At 36.3% G+C, this 22,530-nt stretch overlaps 1 protein-coding gene across 1 annotated transcript; it reads left to right on the top strand.

Annotated features, from left to right (window-relative positions):
• Positions 1–274: 274 nt before the first annotated feature.
• Positions 275–19,953, top strand: LOC134539818 (dnaJ homolog subfamily C member 22). Its single transcript, XM_063382108.1, has 5 exons — positions 275–694; positions 6,330–6,477; positions 11,802–12,006; positions 14,559–14,826; positions 16,030–19,953. The coding sequence occupies exons 1-5, from the start codon at positions 455–457 to the stop codon at positions 16,240–16,242; spliced, it is 1,074 nt and encodes a 357-aa protein (XP_063238178.1). The 5' UTR covers positions 275–454; the 3' UTR covers positions 16,243–19,953.
• Positions 19,954–22,530: the final 2,577 nt, after the last annotated feature.

Genomic DNA, 22,530 nt, shown 5'->3' with positions numbered 1-22,530 from the left:
TGACCCGGGTTTTTGGTTTAATAAAGAGCAGGTACGACGTCAAGTTAGCGAATGTTATGTGAACAATAAATATTCATCATTATATTGGTTTATGAACACTTGTCACATAATTAATAACGTATAATATAATTATTAATATCCTTGGTGCTAACAAGAAAATAGGGAAGGTGGCCTATAAAGAGATGTTAGTTTTCTTTTGTTCAAAATAAAAATTTCTCTTGGCCAATGTTTTTCTTTTCTGTTAAGTTGGTTAAATGTTTCCGGATGTAAAAAGTCCCGTAATTTTTGAGTGACCTGTCAGCTGTGACACTTTCGCGCGTTGTAAGAGCACGAACGGTGACGGTATAACGGTAGTGTGTATGCGGTTCAGTGATGTACTAGTGTGTACGCATTATTTTATAGTTAATATTACTTTATCTAGAAACATAAATACTCGTACATTTTTTTCGCTCTTATGGCGAAAAAGAGCTTATTTCTTACGTATGTGCTGTGGCTGATAGGCGGTATATTTGGTTTGCATCATTTTTATCTGGGAAGAGATTCACAAGCCTTCTTGTGGTTTTGTACATTGGGGGGTTACGCTGGATGTGGGTGGCTACGAGATATTTTCAGAATCCCTGAATACGTATCTGATGCCAATGAAGATGTCACCTACTCAGACACTTTTAAAAGAAAGATACGAACGCAAGAAAAAGTAAGTAGGTCATGTAGTCTATTCACATTCTCATAACTCAAATAGGTAGTCACGGATAATTGTTATATGTTTGTGCATTTGCCTTGTTATAAATTTTCAAAATGGAAGTTCAGTACCCCTACCTACATTCTAAGAAAAGGTAAGTAGGGTTATGAAAAAGCATTGTTAATAGACCTAAAAATGCTGTAAAAATTACTTGTTTATAGGCTGAATATGTTAGCTGAGATTTAAGCCCGATTCACTGTTTAAAAAAATTAAAACAGAGTTATAACATCCTGAGTAAGTAGTTACTTGTACTTGAACTGTATGCACATGTAACTCATATTAACTATTACAGTTAATCTGATCCCACTATTCTTACTTAGGATTTTAATTTAAACATAGACCCTAAGGCTGGGTATTGGCATGCTTCTGCCTTTATTTTTTGTAAAGTCGTTGGAAAACTTGGCTGTTACACAGTAAAAGCAAACAATTATGCTTTTAAATAAAATTATTGAGAATTTCATATATATTCCCATAGAAAATTCAAAAAGCCAGATGAAGAATGATATTTTTATTTAACAGTTTTAAGTGTAGAGTTCTCTTGCTTTTGGGCTTCAAATTTTCTCACCTATTGTCGTGACTTGGGATGTAAGGGAACGAACAAATTAATTGTCGGAGTGGGCGCCACCACGTGATGTGGGCACGTGGACCCGCCGAAGACTCTCTTCAGGGCGTGACGTGACCCGTGTAGGGCTAGGCTCTGTTCCCTTAGCACGCGATATCGTTACAGTGGGCTCTTCAGGCGTCCCACACGCCTCGAGGTTCAGGAGCAGGGACACGTGGTCACTCGACTAAAAATCACATGCTCGACGTACTCCTTTTATTTCAGCAATTTTACAACACTGACGCCCCCGTAAGCCCCAAGGGAGCGTCGCAAACCGCGAACAACTGCCGGGAATTACCTGGTATAGTGTATCGCCATCCGACATATCAGAAAAATAGGTTACGGCACACAGTTCACCAAACCTCTCGGCATTCAACACGGAAAAAAATCAGGGCTTAAATTAAACAGCGAAAGAAAGGAATTTGCTTGAGAAAGCACAACTTTTGCGGCAAGTACGACAAAACATTATTTATTAATCTGAACCTCTGAAATCAAACTATTACAAGCATTAAAAGAATATAAGCATTCGCCGGTACATATTAACTAAATCGGGCCCGATGCTATAAACTATATATATATATATATATAATTATATATATATATATATATAATTATATATATATATATATATATATATATATATATATATATATATATATATATATATATTCATACCCAGCACATGATAAGGAAATATAAAAATACCCTACTTAACATCAGTTACAATAGACACCTTATAGTGATTTAAAATCTCTGATAGACCAAGTTCAAGCTAGTTAACACCTTCCTTGTTACGCGACGTGCTCAAGTGTTCGGGGGACGGGTACCCTTAAAACGTTCAACGCGAGTCTCTACCATTTGAATTTCATCATAAGTTTCAATTATTTACTTCACGTGTCCATATCATAAAGTTGTTAATTGTGGCTGGGGAAAAACAGACCTCCGACGTAAAATAACACACTCAGGCTTGACGTAATTATTTCTCCCACCAATCTCTTGCAGCATAACCTCGTTGCACAAGGGGAATCACAAGGGAAGTCACTCACGTATCGGCTCGTCGTCTCCGTTGGATTAGCGAATCCTCGCTAAACCCCACTGGTCCTCAGGCCAGTCGGTGCTGACGGCTATACTAGCCGGAAGGAGCCTCGTTCCGCCGCGATAGTACCGCGACCATCTTCTTGACGAGCTTTACAGCTTCTCTTGCACACAGATACCAACGAGTTATTTTGCTGCCCAAGCCGGACCCACACTCGCAAAAGTCATTTTTTTTGCGAGGCCGCTTGCTCGGACCACCACACACTACCGCCCGTCGTCCAGAACAGCTGATCGCCTCCCTCCCCTCCCCTCCTTCAAAGAAGGGAGGGGAAAAAGTCTGTCTCCCTCGCGCGTATGCGCGCTGTGCTCGTGATTTGTTTCATTTTACCCCGATCACCACTTGTCCAACTTTGCTATGTCGCATTAATAATTAAAATAGTTTTTTACAAATGCAAATATATAACTACATTATAAATATAACTAATAAACACAATTATTTAATGATATTCTCACTAACTGTTACCAGGTGCTCCCGGGCGACACTAGCGCTGAAAAACGTTACCAATATTTCAAAAATACCGCCGTACGGATAACACCAATACTCAAATAAACTATACTAAAGGAAAACTATAATATAAACTTCCTTTTAATTTCCTTGTAAAACGGTACCCCGAGAAAGGGGTACAACACGTCTCCAATCGCGCTACACCTACATACACTATGAAACTGTTAAAACGCCAACGGCGGGAGAGAATAAGTTTACAGGCTGACCAGGTCACCTCGTGGCCTGGCCTCGTTAGTTTAGGACGCGGTTCGTGATTAAATGTTCGAATTGAACTTAAATATTTATTAAAACGAGTCGGCCACCCGGAGTAGGCCTCGCAGATACAAAAAAAGGTTTAAGAATGATAAAATGTCCGGCGGATGTTAAAAGATCAGTTGATTAAGAAAAATGTGAAGTTGCGCGGTGCTCACCAAGCATCTTACCCCGGGTGACGAACGGAAGCGACTGAAGAGGCCAGGGCAGCATGGCGGCCAGAAAGTGCTGGATTTACCGTTAGTCTCTCCTGTTATTTATTAAAACATATTTTAACTAAAACAATTACACTAAAAATTCCATAATAAAATTATAACAAAGTTTCCTTAATTATTTAAGTTGAGTATTGATTATTTTAATTATGATTATGGTTCACACTAGTTGCGGGTAGTTCCATTGCCTGCCGCGTGGGGCGCTGCGCCGTCCTTACAACTAGCACTTAAAACATAAACACTTAGGGAATATTATTTAAAGAAAAGACAGTTAGGTAAACCTAAAAATTGAATAATAAAATAAAAGGGGTCGTGGCACAGACTTTACTCCCGCCTCTTGTTGGCGCCTCACACGCACACACACACACCTGCACACGGGGCGGGAGGTTTGATATAGAGGGTGGTGGTGGGAGGAGAGGGATGACGATGGCGTGAGGCACATCGGGCTTAGGGAGGGCGTAGCCCCGGTCGACGTCACTATATTTACTAAATTTTATTTTCCAGCTGAAGAAGGTTGCACATGTGATAATAATTTTGAAAATTGTAAAATGCAAGAGAACCGAAAAATAATAGTACCTACTTCTTAACCAACATGGATTTAAGACAGCATTAATAATGTGTGAATGTCAGTGCTGCCAAGTATTACTGATTTTCGGTAAGTATTACTGATTTAGATGTCCAGTTACTGAAATACCAAGTGTGTAAGAAGTATTTATTTGGAACAGAGAAACTTAAGGACGTCTCAAAACCAGTGTTTTGTTTGATAAATATCACTCACTTATCTTTTGTAATAAGAAGGTTAATCTTCTGTAAAGTACTTAACATAATGTGAATCCCTATTTTAATATTTCTAATTATTAAGTGGTTTGCTAACGTGTAATTTTTAAATTACTTGTTACTGTATGTAAGTGGTGTTGATTATTTTGTATTGTCTAATATTTAGCACAAACTTCATAGTGTTTAATTTGTGTTTAATTGTATGCATGCCTGTGATACTGATGGGTGTTCTTGGAAGTTGCCAGCACTGTATTGTCAATGGCACATCCTAATATTAACATAATCTTCACCTGTGCTGTAGTAGATATAATTTGTGAGTTAATCAGAGAAAATCTATAAAACATACTATTTAAGGATGTTCATTCTAACATGTTAATCTTTGCATGATAATGAAAATGTACTCTGGTAACATAAAATTCACATATGAAACCCATGGTATCAGAAGAAACCTAAGATTTATTGATGAATGGCAGAATAAACTGTTCTTATACGATTTAGTCACTGATAACTACCACATAAAAATTTCATCATAAAATACACCTCAGTACCTGGCATTGGTTTAAATAAATTTTATAAGCATACTATGATTATTTCAGCAAGATGTAAATCACATGTTGTTAATCACTCTATAGCTTAAGAGTTGGTAGAAGTTGAGCAAAATCTTGTATCATAAAACTGGGTGACTAAGATCAGAGGGGTTAATAGAATCAAAAGTTTTTAACATATTTTGAAACACAGTATAATAGCAGAAAAGAATTATACACAGAACTATGTATTAGAACTATTAGAACAGAGTAAAAATTTTCTTGTTCACCCCGTTTTACGGTACATTAAGGTGATTACAAAATTGATTGCACTTTTTTAATTAAGCACATCTACCCTTTGTGACTGTCAAGTGCAATCCTTTTGCTCTTACGCTATAGCTTTACAAGTTGACAACTCTCACATTTTCATTGCAACAGAACAGAGAAAGATTGTGTCATTTTAGATTACTGTTAATGCTGCTGTTTACCTACAGAGCAATTTAAAAAGATTTTAAGAGTCATGTAAAGTTATGTAATAAATATCACATGTTACATTCTTGCAGTCATACTTCCAAACTTCTCCTCTTACTACTGCGTTTATTTGTGAACATACATAGTTGCTGCAAATACAATTCAAGGGGTTTCCAATATGTGTGAAATATAACTAACATTTATTGGTTATTTTTGTTATGTTTATGTTGATATTGTTTGCTTATGATTTCTTGTGTAAATAAAAATATTGCTTCAGCACAGACAATGGCTGATCAGGGGGCAGGAGAAGTTTGACGTGTTGAAACCCTAGCCTCGTTTTATGATTGCAACTTACGCTAGATAAATTATGTTTTCTTGAAAACACAAGGAAAATATTAATTAATGATATTAGCCCTTTATGTTCCCCACTGCCCTTCTATTCTCTTTTTCATGGTTTCTGGATTGGCTACAAAGGACAGACCATATTTTTGCAAGGACCTTCACAGAGTTCAGATTTAATACTAAAATTCAATTTTTTCCCCGCAGGTTTTTGATGTGTTACATTTTAACTCTCTGTATAAGGCATTTAGTAGGAGTAATTTCGTGAATGGAATGGAAGTAGCATGGAATAGAATGAATAACCATGGTGCTGATATTTAGCGGATGGCACAAACCAAAGTTCACAAAGCCAAATGAAAAATTTATAGTATAAATTGTTTAATGAATTTTTTTTATAAGATGGGAGGTATGTTAACAACATTCCGTATTGAAAATCAGGTTCAAAACTGGGGTTTAGTATTTCTTAAAGTCTTTTCTTTTTTTTATCAAAGCCGTTTCATTATATAGTTTAACTTTTCGTCCTGCAAATGAAATGATTTGATAGTCGACGTAGTTACCCCAGCAACAAATTATAGTGGTGGATGCGGAAACTAAGTGTGATTCGTAACAAGAAATGTAGTTGAAAATATAGTTTTCGTACATCTATCAAGCTCGGCATTATTTTAAAGAGTTCTGTGTCTTGACTTTTGTATTGCATGTGTATTTGCAAAATAATAACATGTGAATTTGCTCGTCACCGAGGTCAAATGTTGCACATCTCTGGCGAGTGCTGGAAGACTCTCTCACATAAGTTAGTGGTGTTTGTTTTCCCCAGCCACCCAGCTCTATGACCAGGTTCTTCGGCATGATCATCGTGGCATTCATCTGGATGTCCGTCGTGGCCAATGCCATCCCAGAGGAGCCGGTCGCAGGCGTCAGCTGGAGCTTCTTGGTCGCGCTGGTGCCTCTCGCCTGCGCCCTGGGTGAGTGGCCATGCCGTCACACATTGCGCTCTTGCAATGCATTGGAACACTGGGACACCAGTCAATTGCAATCCTGCTATAAATACAACAGGGAAATAAAATAAAATAAAAGAAACAATTAAATTAATATCCTGTTCTGTTACAGGCATCACAGAAAGTGTGTACCTGTGTATTTTAAAAAAATCAAACAAGATGTAACTACAAAGCGTGTTCATGAACAATTTAATTTTTGCACACGACACAAAAGGTGCAAGCAAAAACGTTACAAACTTCCAAAATACCATTAATAAGCAATGACTAAACAACTTCAAAGTTAGGATAAATTCTGAGAGCAAACACAGTATTAAAAAATGATTAACTAATGTCTATAAAGTTACAAAACATTCTGAGACAGAAAAAACTTAGATTAAGGTTACAATTTGAGCAACTAGATATGCAAAACGCACGGTTGCATGTTAGTGCATGTACGCTGTTCAAGGAAGACTTAAATAAAAACGGTATATCCATTGAGCAAAAAACCACTACCAAACAAAATAGAGGAAGTATTTATTATTACATCCTGTAAAAGGCATAGGGCGAAGCGATCAGCACTAAGTTAGGTGCTCTCCATGTCAAGAATAAACACTCAAAAGTGTGGCTGTTCTGCTTGCTACGAGAAGCAACGAAACTGAAGAAAATTAAGATGTTGGATGCAGAAAGGAATTTATACAAGAACTTTAAAAAAATTACAAACTACTTCATGATTTGACCACTTCAAACGACACACAAATGAGAAAATACCATTTAGGATAAGATTTTGCCATGACTCACCTCATGACTGACCTCACCATGACGACTAAGAACTATTCTCGTGTGAAGAACCAGGGGCTTTAACCCTATGTATGTAAATCTGGCATGTAAGCCAATCTTGCACATACCTGAAGACAACTAACTTCCTGGAGGAGCAGTCAAAAAACAAAGAGGGAACGATTGTAAGGCTGGATAGGGGTGAGAGGGAAAAATATGACAACAACAATGTGCCTAGGAGATTGGAGCTCAAAGTCTTCAGGTGCACTTTATAGAATGTTGTGGTTTCTCTTCCAACATCCCAGCAGATTAGTGAGCACATAGTCATTACACAGCCTCTGTGCACAATAATTATTTAGAACCCCACAAATAAGTTAGTACAGTATAGTTATGTGGTTCAATGTTCGTGGTTCTGCCAGTTCTCAGCAAATGAACCGACTACAAGAACTGTAGATATAATGTCAATACCCGTGCCGGTACTACGGAAAGTATAACAGATAATTAATACTTTCCCTGGTAAAACACTGGATTGCGGCTATGCCGGATTAGCAATTTTGCAGCATAAACTAACATCAATATAGTTTTAGTTTTACTGTACATGAAATTTTTATTTGATTACAGATTCATTTAAGTATCTTCTGGTCTCCAAACTGTCCAATCAACTTCACGTATACGGCAATAAATTATGTGCATGCTCCATCCAGTTATCTGCAACTCTAGCAGAGCCAACTGTTGGAAAAAATAAGTCATTCTGCACGATGTCACAGCCTTCTAGGCCGTCTAAACCACAATGACTACAGTTTCCAAATTGATTATTTTCTCAATTATTTAGTTGTTAGCTATTGAAAATACAGTCAATCATTTTTCATGCTATTTATTTCATTTGTGGTGGGATTCCAAACACTACTCCCCCCTAAGAAATCAGAATGCAGCAGCTCAATTGCTGCAGAACCAAAGAATGCCAGAGTTTTCACTGTTAATCTGTCAAGTGCTAGTGATGGGTGAGGAATGGAGAAGTTAAACATTTAGTTACTGCAGCAGGAATTGCCTGGAATGAAACTGGAAAACAACTGTGTGAGAAAACAATCTCGTAGTGCAGGCTGCCAAAATTTAACCCATGGCGACCTAAATGCTACCACTCTGCCAAACTTAGGCAGTAGGTATGAAGGGAAAAAAAGTTGTAATTCCATCAGTTGGTTAGTTTGTGTTTCATTCTGCTTTGTGGCAGTATAATTGTTTTAAATGGATATGTTGCAAAATAGGGTAAAAGTTCCATATCTCTTATCCAAGTTTATCCCTTGTTACTATGGCATGTTCTTATAAATATTGATCCTGTGTTACATGATCATTTCTGTTTTAATTTAGTATGTTGAAAGATCCTGAAATTGTGATATAACAATGAATAATGATCATAAGTTGAATACAAAATTTATTTTCCTTTTTAATCAACTTACAATCATTATTCATTGTTATATCACAAGTTTTTGTTATGTGCAGGATCTTTCGACTTACTAAATTAAAACAGCAAGAATTGTGTACAAGTGATCACTGTTTATAGGTATATGCCATCAGGATCAAGAGATAAACTTGAATACGTAACAAAGAACAATTTCCCACAATATTTTCAGCAGATGTTTTTGAGTCTTAGAATATAGGTACCTAATCCAAAATATTTTCCAATGAAAACCAAGCAACAAATTTCTCAGGTTTTTTTCTGCAGTTTTCTTCTTGCAAAGCATTATTATTTTTAAGTTATAGTTCTTTAGGTAAGTAGTGAAAAAAATGATGAGTGAATTTTTACAATGCTTGCACACCATGCATCATAATTTTCACAGAATGAAGAAAAGGCTACATACAAAAAAATTGTTATATCTACTTTAGCGGATTATCCGCGCATGCTACGAAAAAATACAGCACATATGTAAATCTGTATTTTATTACAAGTGAGCAAATTTGAACTCTACTGATGAGTGTATTGTGTGCAGTATACAGTAAAACGCCACAGGCCTTCTCGGAACTCGCGCAGTAGGCTGGCATGCTTTGCTATTTTTGTCTCTGTCACACTTTGTTTCTAGTCGTATGGTTGAGCACTTTTATGTTTACATTACTGAAATGTATTGAATGTTAATTATTCAGTAAAATACTAAAATTTAGCATCATTAAAAAAAAATTTCTGTTAATTGTAACTTTTACTGTACATAAATGTTTAGATTTTTAAGTTGAAATTAATGTTTCCTTTTTTGTTTCCCATTTTCTACTCTTTTGCGGATTATCCGCAATTTTCACTATCCGCGGTGGCCCTGCCACTTAATTTCGCCGATAATCGGGAGTGTACTGTAATTATAAACTTTTTCAATTGTATTTATATAAGGGAGGTTTTTCCTATATGTCTAATTTATATTATAAATTATAAATTTATATTATATTTTATTACATTAATTTAAATAAATAGTTAAAATTTATCTTCATTATTTTTATTGATTTAAATAATAAATTTTATACATCTGTTTATATTTATATTAAATTCTGAATATTTATTTAAATTTTTTTATTTGGTCGAATTTATACTTTACCAACCTTATTTATATCACTCCGGTCCTTTTGATATTTTATTTCTATTAATTAATTGCATGCAAATGAAAGTTAATTTTTTATTACGCCAAGTCAGTACATAAGTACACACACCCCTATATTATTTTTTTATTGTGTAACGTATTAGCTCTTAGTATAAGGCATTTGATGTGAGTAATTTTGTGATTGCGAGGGGAATGTTTAACAGGAAATAGGGAGAAGCGCACACCATTAATTTTTTTGGTGCAGCCTACAGTTGGTGCTTGAGTTGCAGTGTATCAGCAAACTGCATTTACATGGCATTTGAAAAGAGAGAGATAAGAGATACAGCTGTTTACCGTTGTTCTGTTAACAGTCGTCTTGAAAAGTAGAATGCATTGCCATGTGGCTTTTCTAATACATTATAAATACATTGTGAAATAATAATGTATAATATATAATTAAGTCAATGATTTCATAAGACATCATCAGCATCAGCTGCTTCCAGCCTGTGGCCGGGTTAGCAAAGTAAAATGCCTCTATCTTCCTGTGTCCCTGCACCATTCCTCCTCTCTCACTTTTTTTCATTCTCCTCTCTCCTGCTCTCCTTTATCTATCTATCTATCTATCTATCTATCTATCTATCTATCTACTCTTCCCACCTCCTCCTTCGTCTTCCTTGGGGTCTTCTTCCTATGTACTTCAACTCCATTGTTTTCTGAGGCAGCCTTCCGTTTATCTGTGTGAACCATTTTTAAAGGTTTTAATTTTATAATTGTTGTATTGAAATACATGTTGTGTTAATACTTAATAATAATAATTCATTTCAGGAAGTTATTTGTATAAAGTGATTATTAATAAATAAGTTTTGTAATTGATATTATAATGCCATTTTAAAATTTTAGGTTTATTCCTTTTAATGCTATGATAATTAATCCTTTTGAAATTGGTACTTAAGAAATTAACAAATTATACAAAAAACAATTTCCTTAAATATAATCTCCTATATCAATAAGTAATTTTTAATTGTTTTAATTTTCAAGGATAGGTAAAACAAAAGCAGAGTACATGTGAAAATACAGGCAGCATAAGCTTAAGGAAATATTGCAAACTGGATGAGTAGGGCCAAAAAAAGTAGCTCGTAACTCTACTCAATGTAACCAGGATTTTGCTCGTTACCAAGGTTGATGTTACACATCACTAGCGAGTACTAAGACTCACTCAATTTTTTAAATGTAGGGACTATTTCTCTTAGAGACATTTTTCTCCATCTGCTTTAATTACTTTCCTGTGCTCTGATTATTTTACCTCAGGGTGTCAAAAAAATCAAACTGGTTTTGCTCTTTCCTTTCCCTCTTCAATCTATTATCGATATTGAAACACCTGTTGCAACACTAGTTGTTTCAGCAACATCATATGTCAAAATGTTTAGGTAAAATGTGTCTCAGCATTGTAAACTTTATCTTCCTTGCTTGTCCCTGCAGTGGTGTACCCAATTTAATACGCAATTTAAATTCCGACAAAGAAGCCAGTCCATGAATCTGATAGTGTAACTCTGACCGCGCAACCGATGTGCTCAGCTAGCAGGCAGCTGATTGACTGACCCCCTCCACTGGCTGACAGTGGGGTCTGTGCAGGTTATTTTGCCTCGTTATACTGGTATTTTTAACTCCTTATTTATGCATGAACAAATTAATTGGAGTATTTAAAAAAATAGGCTAAATGCTTTAGTTAATTAAATTTATAAACAGCCATGGTATAATGGAATCCAACCTTTCTATGATATGCAGGGGATCAAGTTTAAACTCATGTAAGGCATGGGGTTGTCTGGCATCTTCACTTGAGAGTCAGATTTGTTTCGCTCATAGCCTTCACTCTTACCTTCATTAGAATACATACTGTAATTTTGAATATTCATCTTAAGCAGCAATTGAAATATTATTCAAAAACTTAGTACCTGCAAAGCATGTGTGTTGATTGTGGTGCAGGTGTCTGGGTTGTTGGCAACATTGGACGTGAGGAAGGAACCATCTGGTGGGCCTTGGGAGCTGCGTATGCTACATTCCCCCTCTACTTCTACCTGGATGACTACTCCACAGCCTATTCGTTGATAGCATTCGCCTCAGCGTATGCTTTTGATGCCAAGTCCAAACGGTGGAGGCGAAGACCTTCAAAGCCAAAGTCTTTGCTCAGGTACTTGTGTTTGTTGATCCTCTGTTTTGCCGGAGAAATGGAAAACTGCTAAGGTGATACCTATCCACAAAAAAGGCTCTAAACAGAATGTTAACAATTATAGGCCTATTTCTCTACTCAATGGTTTTTCTAAAATATTTGAAAAAATAATTTTTAGATTTTTAAATTTCCAGCTTAAGAACAGTTTATCGAACAGTCAGCATGGTTTTAGGAAAGGTTTATCGACCACCACTAACTTGCTTACTTTTTTAAATCCTATACACAGAGAGGTTACCAACAGAGGGCAAGTGGATGCCTGTTATTTTGATTTAGCCAAGGCCTTTGACACTGTGAACCATTCTATACTTCTTAAAAAATTATTTAACTTTGGTTTAACTCAAAATTTTACGAACTGGTTTTCTAATTACTTAACTAATAGAAGTTTTTATGTTACAATTAATAACCACAATTCTTCCCTGTTTAGTATCTCTTCTGGTGTCCCTCAAGGAGGTACATTATCGCCTCTTCTTTTTAATTTATATATAAACGACCTACCTCAAATTCTCAACCATTCTACAGGAGTACTTTTTGCCGATGATCTAAAAATATTTAGGAATATAATGACACAGAATGACTGTATTTTATTACAAAATGACATTTCCCAAGTAAACAATTGGTGTAAATTTAATCTGGTTACACTAAATAAACACAAAACATTTGTTATATCCTTTACAAGGAAATATCAACCACTTAATTTTGATTATATTTTAGAAAACTCTGTAATCACGAAATGTTCAACAATTAAGGATCTTGGTGTTATTTTAGATTCTAAATTATTTTCCCATAATCATGTAAACTATTTATACATGTCTTCCCGCAAAACCCTTGCTATGATCAAATTTATTACTTTTTATGCTACCAATTCAGACTCAATTCTCTCCCTGTATTTTGCCTTAATAAGGTCCAAATTAGAATATTGTTCAGTAATCTGGAATGACATCAAGTCGGCCGATGCAAATAAACTAGAAAGTATACAAACAAAATTAATTAATAATAAACTTAAAAAACCTTCCTTCACCTGCTTTAACTCCTCTTGGTGCACGTAGAGTATATTTAGATTCTTTGTTTGTTGAAAATTGTTTTAACGCTAAAATTAACTGTACTTATCTCCTGGAAACCACTGGGTTAAAAATACCACAATTTAATTCTCGTTTATACCAAACATATTGTACTCTACATAACTTTAATGACATAATATACAGATTAGTTAGGAATCACAATAATAATCAATTGTCTAAACTTAAAAATTTATCCTCTTAACTTGTCCTCTACTCACATGTTATATTTTGTATTATCCATTTTTTTTATATATTTTGTGTATAGTTTAATAATTATGTAATTAACATTTCGCTAAGTAATGTGTCATGTTATCTTGTCCTTTTGGTATTTATATCATTTCTGTTTTCATGTTTTGTGTTTATCCTGTGCTGTCTCTATTGTGATAGTGTTTGTTTTTACTTGTTTTGTGTTGTACTTGTTTTGTGTCGTGCCCACCTCTAAAGTCTCAAGACTGTCGGTGGGCATGTAACAAATTTAAATAAATAAATAAATAAATAAATAATAATTTTTACGGGCCTACGTGAGTGTTAGTTGTAAACATTTTTATTCAACAAATACCTATTATGCACAATTGTACAGAGACCAGTTACATATAATTCAAGACATTCAGGATTAATCTATTTGAGAAGGAGAAATACATGCAAGCAGTATTTTTAACTTGTTACTTTATTTATTTGACTACTAGCTCACAGCAAGGTAATTAGAGACTGAGATGTATAAAAACATAATTCGATGTGATTGGCAGTGTGTCTGTATTCTAAAAGTTAGGGAAGTTGTAATTGTTTAGGAATTTCAGGGAATTTACTGGAAATCCTGGAAAAGTTATGGCAATTGCCCAGTGATAGTAATTTGCAAGGAAAATGTATTTATTCTCCAGTCTGGCATCACCCAGACTGTGATGTTTCAATGCATAGTCATAAATACTATACAATAGCGTGTGTAAAGTTCTTTTAGAATTTTAATTTTTATTATATAATTCAGGGCCAAATATAGGAATGGGAGAGGCTGGATTGTCTATTTCTTTCAAAGCACTGTAAAATATGTAAAATATGTAGATTATTAAAAAAAAAGTCAGAGAAATTTAAAATTTTGGTCAGGGAAAATACCAAAAAATTTTATTATAGATTTGTGTGGACACACTAATGGATAAAAATTCTGATTGGCCATTAGAGAGAGAGGCAACCTTAGCATTTTCCTGGAGTGATTATTGGGAAACCAGAGAAAACATACAGTGTGGATGGTAATCAAACATGGGTCTTCCCAAACAGTATGAGTCCTACATTTTACTACTATGATTTCCCACAGTTGTTGAAGTAGATGAATTTATTTTTGAATGTGTTAAGGAATTAGTAGATGTGGGAGAATAAAATGTTTACCAAGTGCAGAATCGGGTTAGGACGTGGAAACCAGCGACTAACTTCATGTGAGGACTTGCGAAGGGAACCGTGTTGCAGGCGGGTGGTGACACTGTCTCTGTGCGCGCTGCTGTACGTGTCGCTGTGGGGCAGCTACCTGTACTTCAACGCGAGGCTGACGGACACGGAAGGGGAGGAGGTTCCCGTCCACGAGGCCCTGCGCAACTTCCTGTCGTCCCCGTACTGGCTGGACGTGAAGCAGTCGTTCCGTGACACCTGGGCGTTCGCGCGGCACCACGGCTGGCTCGAGACGTGGCGCCAGATCCTGGACCTCTCCGACCTGCACGGCGAGCAGAACGCCTACAAGGTCCGCCTGCCTCTCGCGCACCTACAGCGTTTCAGCTAACCGTCACACGCTTGACTATTTGCCCTAATATGTCATCAGTTAGCACGGGTTTAAGACAGGTGATACAGGTGCAGTTGCTAACAAGAAAAACTCAATAAATTGATTCAAAAGTTTTCAGATTATCTGAAATCATAGTTCATAAGTAGAAGTCTTCCATTGTTATTTAACCATCCCATGAATTAAAATATTGAAGCTTTTAACTGTTCTTGTAAATTTAGTTATAATTTTGAATAATTTCTTACTAGCGTTGTCTAAATAAAAACTAGATGAAAATCTTTCCATTTTTATTGCCAGTTTTTCAGTATACCTGTATCGTCACTATGGAATGGACTGTATACTGTACTGAACATTCTTATTTGTACGCACTATGCCATCATTACAAATATAAATGCAGATTTTTACTTGTGCCTTAGAAACCATTCAATAAGCACTCTTTTATTCAGTGGACCTCTCTCAATAGTATGTAATCATGTTATCTTTAAAACTAATTTTATTCATAGAGACTAGATTTTATGGGTTTATTTTCAGGCCAAATTAGTTTTTAAACAGGACATTTTGGTGGTATTGTTTTTATTTTTTATGAAATTGTTCATTAAAAATGATAGCATATGACACTCAGTGTTCCCTGATGCCAATTTCTCCAAAACAGTGTCAGTTTGACTGATACATGATTCACTCTTACAATGAATATATGTAATGATTTAATAAGCATGTCTAACTATTCTGAACAAATTAGATAAATAGATTAAGAAACTAATAACAGTTGCAAGATTTAAAAAAAGTAAACTCTTTCCAATCATTTACACATAAATTGGGGTTCAAACTTCATGCTAATTTAATTATTTTCATTGAATTTAATATTTTAAAGTATACGTATTTCTTATCACAGTTAAGTTTTGATTGAAAATGCTGACTAGTGTCATGACTTTACTTGCATTTTGCTTTTTGGTTTATGGTTTCGGTGTTATGATGTATTATCATGCTTTTCGGTGTTATTTCAGTTTTATCACAATTCACCATATTTGTAATCCTGTCCATAGTTTTTCATTAAGTTAAACAACATTATTGATGTGAGATTGTCATGGGAGACATATTTTATGATTGTGTGTAATTGACTATTAAGCCCTCATAATTTACAACTACAATTTACGTCATTCCACGTAGGTGCTGAATCTGTCGAGCGGAGCCTCCGAGGAAGAAATCCGTGCGCAGTACCGGGCCTTGTCCAAGCAGTACCACCCCGACAAGGTGAAGGACCCTGCGTTGAAGAGGGCCGCTGAGGAGAGGTTCATGGAGCTGTCGCAGGCGTACGAGACCATCTCCAAGATCAAGTCGCGGAGGAGTCGGCGCAACAAGAAGTACGAGAAGGAGCTTTAGTGGCCAATGCCAGGGCAGGGTTGTCAAGATAACGTGATTTCGGGACCAACCAGGGATGTAACATTTAGAAAACATTGACGAATGTCTTGATTTTTTTTAATCTCAGTTGAAACTAATGTTGAGAAAGAAGTAAAAATATTTATTTAATTAGAGCTAAGTGAGTATAGACTTATATTTATTTTTGTTTTTATGTTGCTCAACCTACTTCCTTTACTCTAGGGAATTCAAGTTTGAATCTCGGCTGGTCTGGACTATGTTTTTTTTTGCAAATGGGCAGTGTGGATGGAATTGCACCCCACCACCGTTCTATCCTCTCATTCATTCATTCATTTATTCATTATTCATTCATTCTCTGGGCTGGCCGTGAATGTTAGATGTTGTCCTTGAGGCTAGCCAGCTGTGCATGAAGAGTGTAGTTAAGTTTTTATATAGAATTTGTATAGATTTTGTAGTCTTTTTTATGCTACTGTATATTTATACTTTGATAATTCATAGATAATTATCATAGATGTTTTGTATTCATAGATATAGTAATTAATTTTGATTTAGATGTTTCAATTGATAAACTGTTATTTATTTATTCAAATTCTAACATATTACAAATTGTGTTTTTCCATCATTTTGTTCTCAAATAAAAACAAATTAATTAATTCCACACTATCTTAAACAAAAATTAAGACTTCTAAGTTCAAAATGGACTTAAGTGTAGCTGTAGAATATCTATTGTTTTATAATGATTTGAACCAGTAAATAATTTATCCTTAGGCATTGTTTGTGACATCTGGAGACTGGAGTCATCTATTATTGTCTGAGGATGGTCACGTGTGGTACAGTTCTCTACAAGCGAAACACAGCGCAACACACTTCCAACTAATTATTGGCAGATTTCCTTCAAACTTTTTACTTTTTTAAACAAAATTTTAGCAGTTCCTCGAAAAGGGGCCAGAATCTAGAGGTGGTCTTAATAAATATGGTCATAACAACAGGGTTTTACTGTATGTAGTTCGTTGAGGTAGGTTAATATCTGCATCACTATAGGGTTTTTTATAGTGCTATTGCACAGGGTTGTCTAAGGAGGCGGATACTGAGTTTGGGCGCAACCACGTGATTTGTGGGCACGTGGACCCGGCGAGACTCCTTTCTCGGGCTGTGACGTCGCCCAAGTGCGACGAGGCATACAACCCTAATAATGCTTCGTTGGCCCCTAACACCCGCTCTCAGCGGCGGGCACGTTGGTACACTTGTGTAATGCCCTAATCTTTACCTAGGTGGGCTCTAGGCGTCCCACACGCCAGGCGACTACACCGGGGCACCCGTGACCGAAATAATATACACTCGAGATTCACATCTGATATTTATTAAACATTCCTCGTCTCTACATTGTTCATGAGAAGCGGATAAAAAGCCAACGGCAAACAATCGGTTTAGGAGGTGGGCCAGGTCACCACGTGGCCTGACCAAAGAAACGCAACAAAGTTGAATTTAAAATGCTCGAGGAGCTTAAATTCTTATTGAAACAGTCTACCACCCGGAGTAGGCCTCGAAGACAGAAAGAAAGCGATTTAGATTAATATATGCAAAACGGATGCTAACGGATCAGATATTACCAAACAATGATATCGACGAGGTGCGGGAGCGTCCCACTCCGGGTGGCGGAAGAACAAGACTGGCCGGACAACAGGGTGTCATGGCGTCTCCCAACACTCGAGTTCCCGTTAGCTTGTTAACTTATAGTTAATCTAATTACTAACATAGTTTACCCTTTTAAATATTAGTAATAATTACACGACAATTTCTGAGACTTCCATCTGATTTCATAACAGTATACTTAATTAATTATTGTATAAAGATTATTCATCGGTAGTTCTTGTAGCGGCCACGTGTGGCGCTGCACTGTCCTTCCTGTGACTTAAGACAAAACACTGGGCAAAATTATAAAAACACACAATACATAGCCCTTTATTTCTTTACTTATTAATTAATTACTATTTTACATTTCTGGGCCGTCACACTGCCTCTAATGCCTCTTGCGGCTCACACACACACACACACACACACATTCACACGTCACCGTGGCGGGCGGTTCAAACAGAGGGTGATGGTGGGAGGGTGGTGGCGCTGGCGGAACAGGGGACACATCGGGCTCAAGGGAGGGTGCAGCCCTGGTTGACGTCAATAGTGTCCAAATAAATGATTGACTACCGTTAGAGAGCGTTGTGTAATTGAAACTTTACTTTAGTCTTTTAGTTGTACAAGTTGTAAGACTTACTATATAGCGAGGTGAGTAGCGATGTCATTGTCAGTTTTGAAAGCTGCAGAATAAAACTCTCTGGAGATATCTTGTTTATTCTCTGGAGGTAGTCATCGAACATTTCCCTGGATAAATCTGTTTCCTCTGTGATTCCACAAATAGCTGTTCTTAGGACTCGGTCTCACTTGTCATGCTGATTTTTTTTTTTCCGTCATTACTTTTATTTAAGTGCTTTTCTAAAATCTTGACTCTATACCTCCCTTGCATTTGTTGTTCTCTCACAAATATTTTCAACAGATATTCTCCAAGAGTAATATAATGGGTGTAAAAGCCACTCAAGTTATAATAATTACACAAACTTTTAATACTTTTTACACTTATAATATTAACACTTGGTGAATATCTGTTAAAAATATTGGAGACAGAACTGCAAATGCCAGAGTGGTATTGTGTTGGAGTTTCAGAAAGAGCCCTTAAATATCAGTAATGATGAGAAAATGTAAAAATAACATGGCATGTGTGAATGAGCCATAAAAGAATGTATGCATTTGATTTGGGTGGATAGTAATGTATTTATCATAAATATGACCGTGTTAACAGATTTTTTTTATACATTTATTGTTACCTAAATGTCATAGATGTTCATATAGGAGCCATTGTTTTCCTTTGTGGTGGGTCACAGTAGATAAGCTCCATTGCCAAGTTTCTTCAGCCAGCATAACAGTTTACCAGACACCAGTGCCCCCGTTTGTAGACTACATGTTATTTCACAGTACATTTTACCTTCAGCATTTCCTTCAGACATCTGAGCTTTTATTCTTTTTGATGACTTAGAGCCAGAGCAACAGCTAGTAAACCTACTTGTACTCCATGTCTGGACTTCGGAGTCTAACCTGGTGGCCACATGTAGCATTGGTGACAGTGACTACCTGTTTGGTACCATGTAGCACCTTCTGTACCATAGGCCCATTATTGCCAAACACTGCGTGATGTTGAGTGGCCATTGACTGATTGGGGAATATACTGTCTTGAGCAGTGCTTCAACATTGGCAAGGGGAAAAAAAAAGGGGGGGGGGGCATGAAAAGACAAAATGAGTAAGCTGGTCTAGATGGTCTGTTTCCTTGCAAGCATACCCATTCGTGTCAAATGCTCATGTTCTTCTCGTTGGTGTCTTCTATTTTTTTTTTTTTAATCTGGAAGTTTTATGCATTCCTCCATAAACTCTGCTATGTGTTTTTATTACAATAGTTTGTGAATGATGGTATAATTTATTTAATAACAGTACATTTTTATTTTAAACATTTAATCAGGTTGTTTATATGAGTGATGAACGACTTCAGTCCTGATGTATTTTATATAATGTTCCTTTAGTACACCTTACTGTAGTAATTTATTGTACTTAATACTTAAGGTGGTTTTTATACACTGTTTATATTTGTTTTGTTTATTAAAAGTATTTATTTTATTGTGCATATTTTATTTCTAATGTGTTATATGTAGGGGCCTGTACTTTTCGTGATCGCGATTAAACGACGATAAACGCGAAATCTTAGTATAATACAGTTTTTACGCGAAATCGCCATAACACAGCGTTTTTACACGAAATGTAGTATTAAAACGCGAAATCGCAGTGTTTTTACGCGAAATTTAAATACTGTTTAAAAAAAAGACTTCTCTCGTCACTGGTAAACAAACACCGCAACATGGCCGCAAGTGAACATTAGTCATAAATGCACTAAAGCAAACAAAAGCTTACACACGCTCACGTTAAAATGTTAAACCCAAAAATATACTGTAAAAATACGCAAAACTACAGCGTTTATTTTCCTTTCCGGCTTAATGTTTCGATAGATAAGTCAAAAAGTCGAAGTTTAAAGCCTACGCACAACGCTCGGGGCACTGACGTCAGCTTGGAACAGCGTCACCGGATAAATACAAAAGCAAGCAGATGATGGGCGAACGGTGTTTGGAACAGCCTTACGTGAGTGGCCATATCACGTCAGCCGGGGGCGCTGGCATATAGTTGGAACAGCGTCGTGGTATCAAGCAGATTATCGGGCGAACTGTAATATCTCGCAAGTTGGCATTTTTTTAAATCTGTGCAGTTGTTATATGTTGACATTTTTTATAGTGAAAAGTTTTACAAAATGCCGAAATTCCTTTCATTACATGAAAGAGCACAGGAATTCAAAAGTGATGGTTTCTTCATTTTTGATGAACAAAACCAAATAATGATGTGCAAGTATTGTGACAGTCGCGTTGATTGGCATCGCAAAGACACATGCAAAAAGCATGTACATGGTGACTCTCACAAAAAAAAGAAAGAATATCATCTCAAAAACAATACTACTCCTAAACAGCTGAGCATTGTCAGCTCAATTGATAAAGGCCAGACATTACAACAAAATAAACAGGAATTTATTGTTGATTTCACCAACATGTTGCTGGAAACCAATATTCCAATTGAAAAGGCTGATAACAAGTGCCTGCAAAACTGGCTTCATAAATATGTTCCAGGTATGTTTAAATTTTGCACTTACAAATAATGCTATGTCAATTGGTTTGTTAATTTTGATGTTAGGAGTAGTATATTTTCGAAAATATAAATTAGGTTGTATTTAAAATTATATGAAGGGATGATGTCAAGACATGTTTACTTTATAGTTACGTATTTATGTCAACAATTTCCATATTCAGTACTTTAATTTCAGGTTCAGGTGACATACCATCTGCCCAAGTTTTAAGAGAAACTTATGTACCAAAAATCAGTGAGGAGCTCTCGCTACAGGTAAAGCAAGCTGTAGCAAATCAGAAGATAGTCATTATGAGTGATGAAACAACAAACAGAATGGGGTGTTGTGTTCATTGTATTGATACGTATTCTTGCGGACATCAGTACACAGCGTATATTTGTAGGAGCAGTTAAAGAATTAGAAAATGCGAATGGAACGGAGTGTTCACAAGCAATTTTGTCTGTAGTGGCACAGTACGAAATTAAGTATGAAAATGTTGTAGCTGTTGTTAGTGACTCTGCCCGCTACATGACTAAGTGCATGGACTCGTTACGGGTAATATTCTCAGATGGTATGGTTCATGTTCAGTGCTGGGCACACAAACTTAATATCATTGCTAGTTTGTGGAGCACATCACTCCCCGAATTGAATATGTGTGTCCAAAATGCAAAGCATGCATTTCTTAATGCACGCAAAAAAAAACATAGATACTCATCATTCCTTAAGAATAAGTATCCAGGCGGTGAAAAGAAAGCTACACTCTTCCCATTACCAGTAATGACGAGGTGGAACTCATGGTTCCATTCGGTTGAGTACATTGCAGAGTACCTTGAAGACTTGATTGAGTTCTTCAAGCAGATAGATGATGGTGGTAGTGCTGCAGAATACTTCAGTAACATGAGTATCACAATGCGTGACACTGTGATATGCTTTGCACAGTTCCTCGTAGAACACTGCTCCACACTTATTGAGAACATTGTGTAACTTGAAGGATCCCATTATTTGCTCAGTCACAAATTGTACTCAATGTTGGCCGACTTGGAGAACAACTTTTTGCTGGTTAGCAGAGGCATATTCAGGGAAAAAACCTCTGCTGCAATTGATAAACTTCCAACACAAGTTAAACAGTGTACTGTGAAGGAAGACCTCAAGAGCTTAGGCTTGAAGTGTCTTACAAAACTTCAAAGTCTGAAGGACAAAGATACTGCTAAATTTTTTTTCAGTGCCATCGACAAATTGTTTGGTGTTCAAAACATTCCCACTAACACTGTCAATGAAAAGTTGTTTGCATGCACACAGCATATCCCACTGATGAACACACTAACTCAAACAGAATTTCTGCAAGGTTATCTTTCATTTCAGCAGCAAGTTGCTGGAATTTTGGCAGAAGGGCATACCATTGATGTCCTGAAAGTTTTGCAAGGTCTTCGTGAGCGACATCCAACATTTGTGACACAAGCAGTTTCAGTGCTGTGGATTCCTGCATCAAATGTGGACAGTGAGCGGGCATTCTCTGCATATGG

The sequence above is a fragment of the Bacillus rossius genome, chromosome 1 (genome assembly GCF_032445375.1).
Source record: "Bacillus rossius redtenbacheri isolate Brsri chromosome 1, Brsri_v3, whole genome shotgun sequence".
NCBI lineage: Eukaryota > Metazoa > Arthropoda > Insecta > Phasmatodea > Bacillidae > Bacillus > Bacillus rossius.
The sequence above is the reverse complement of the archived record's forward strand: the minus strand, read 5'-3'. Positions and strand labels throughout refer to the sequence as shown.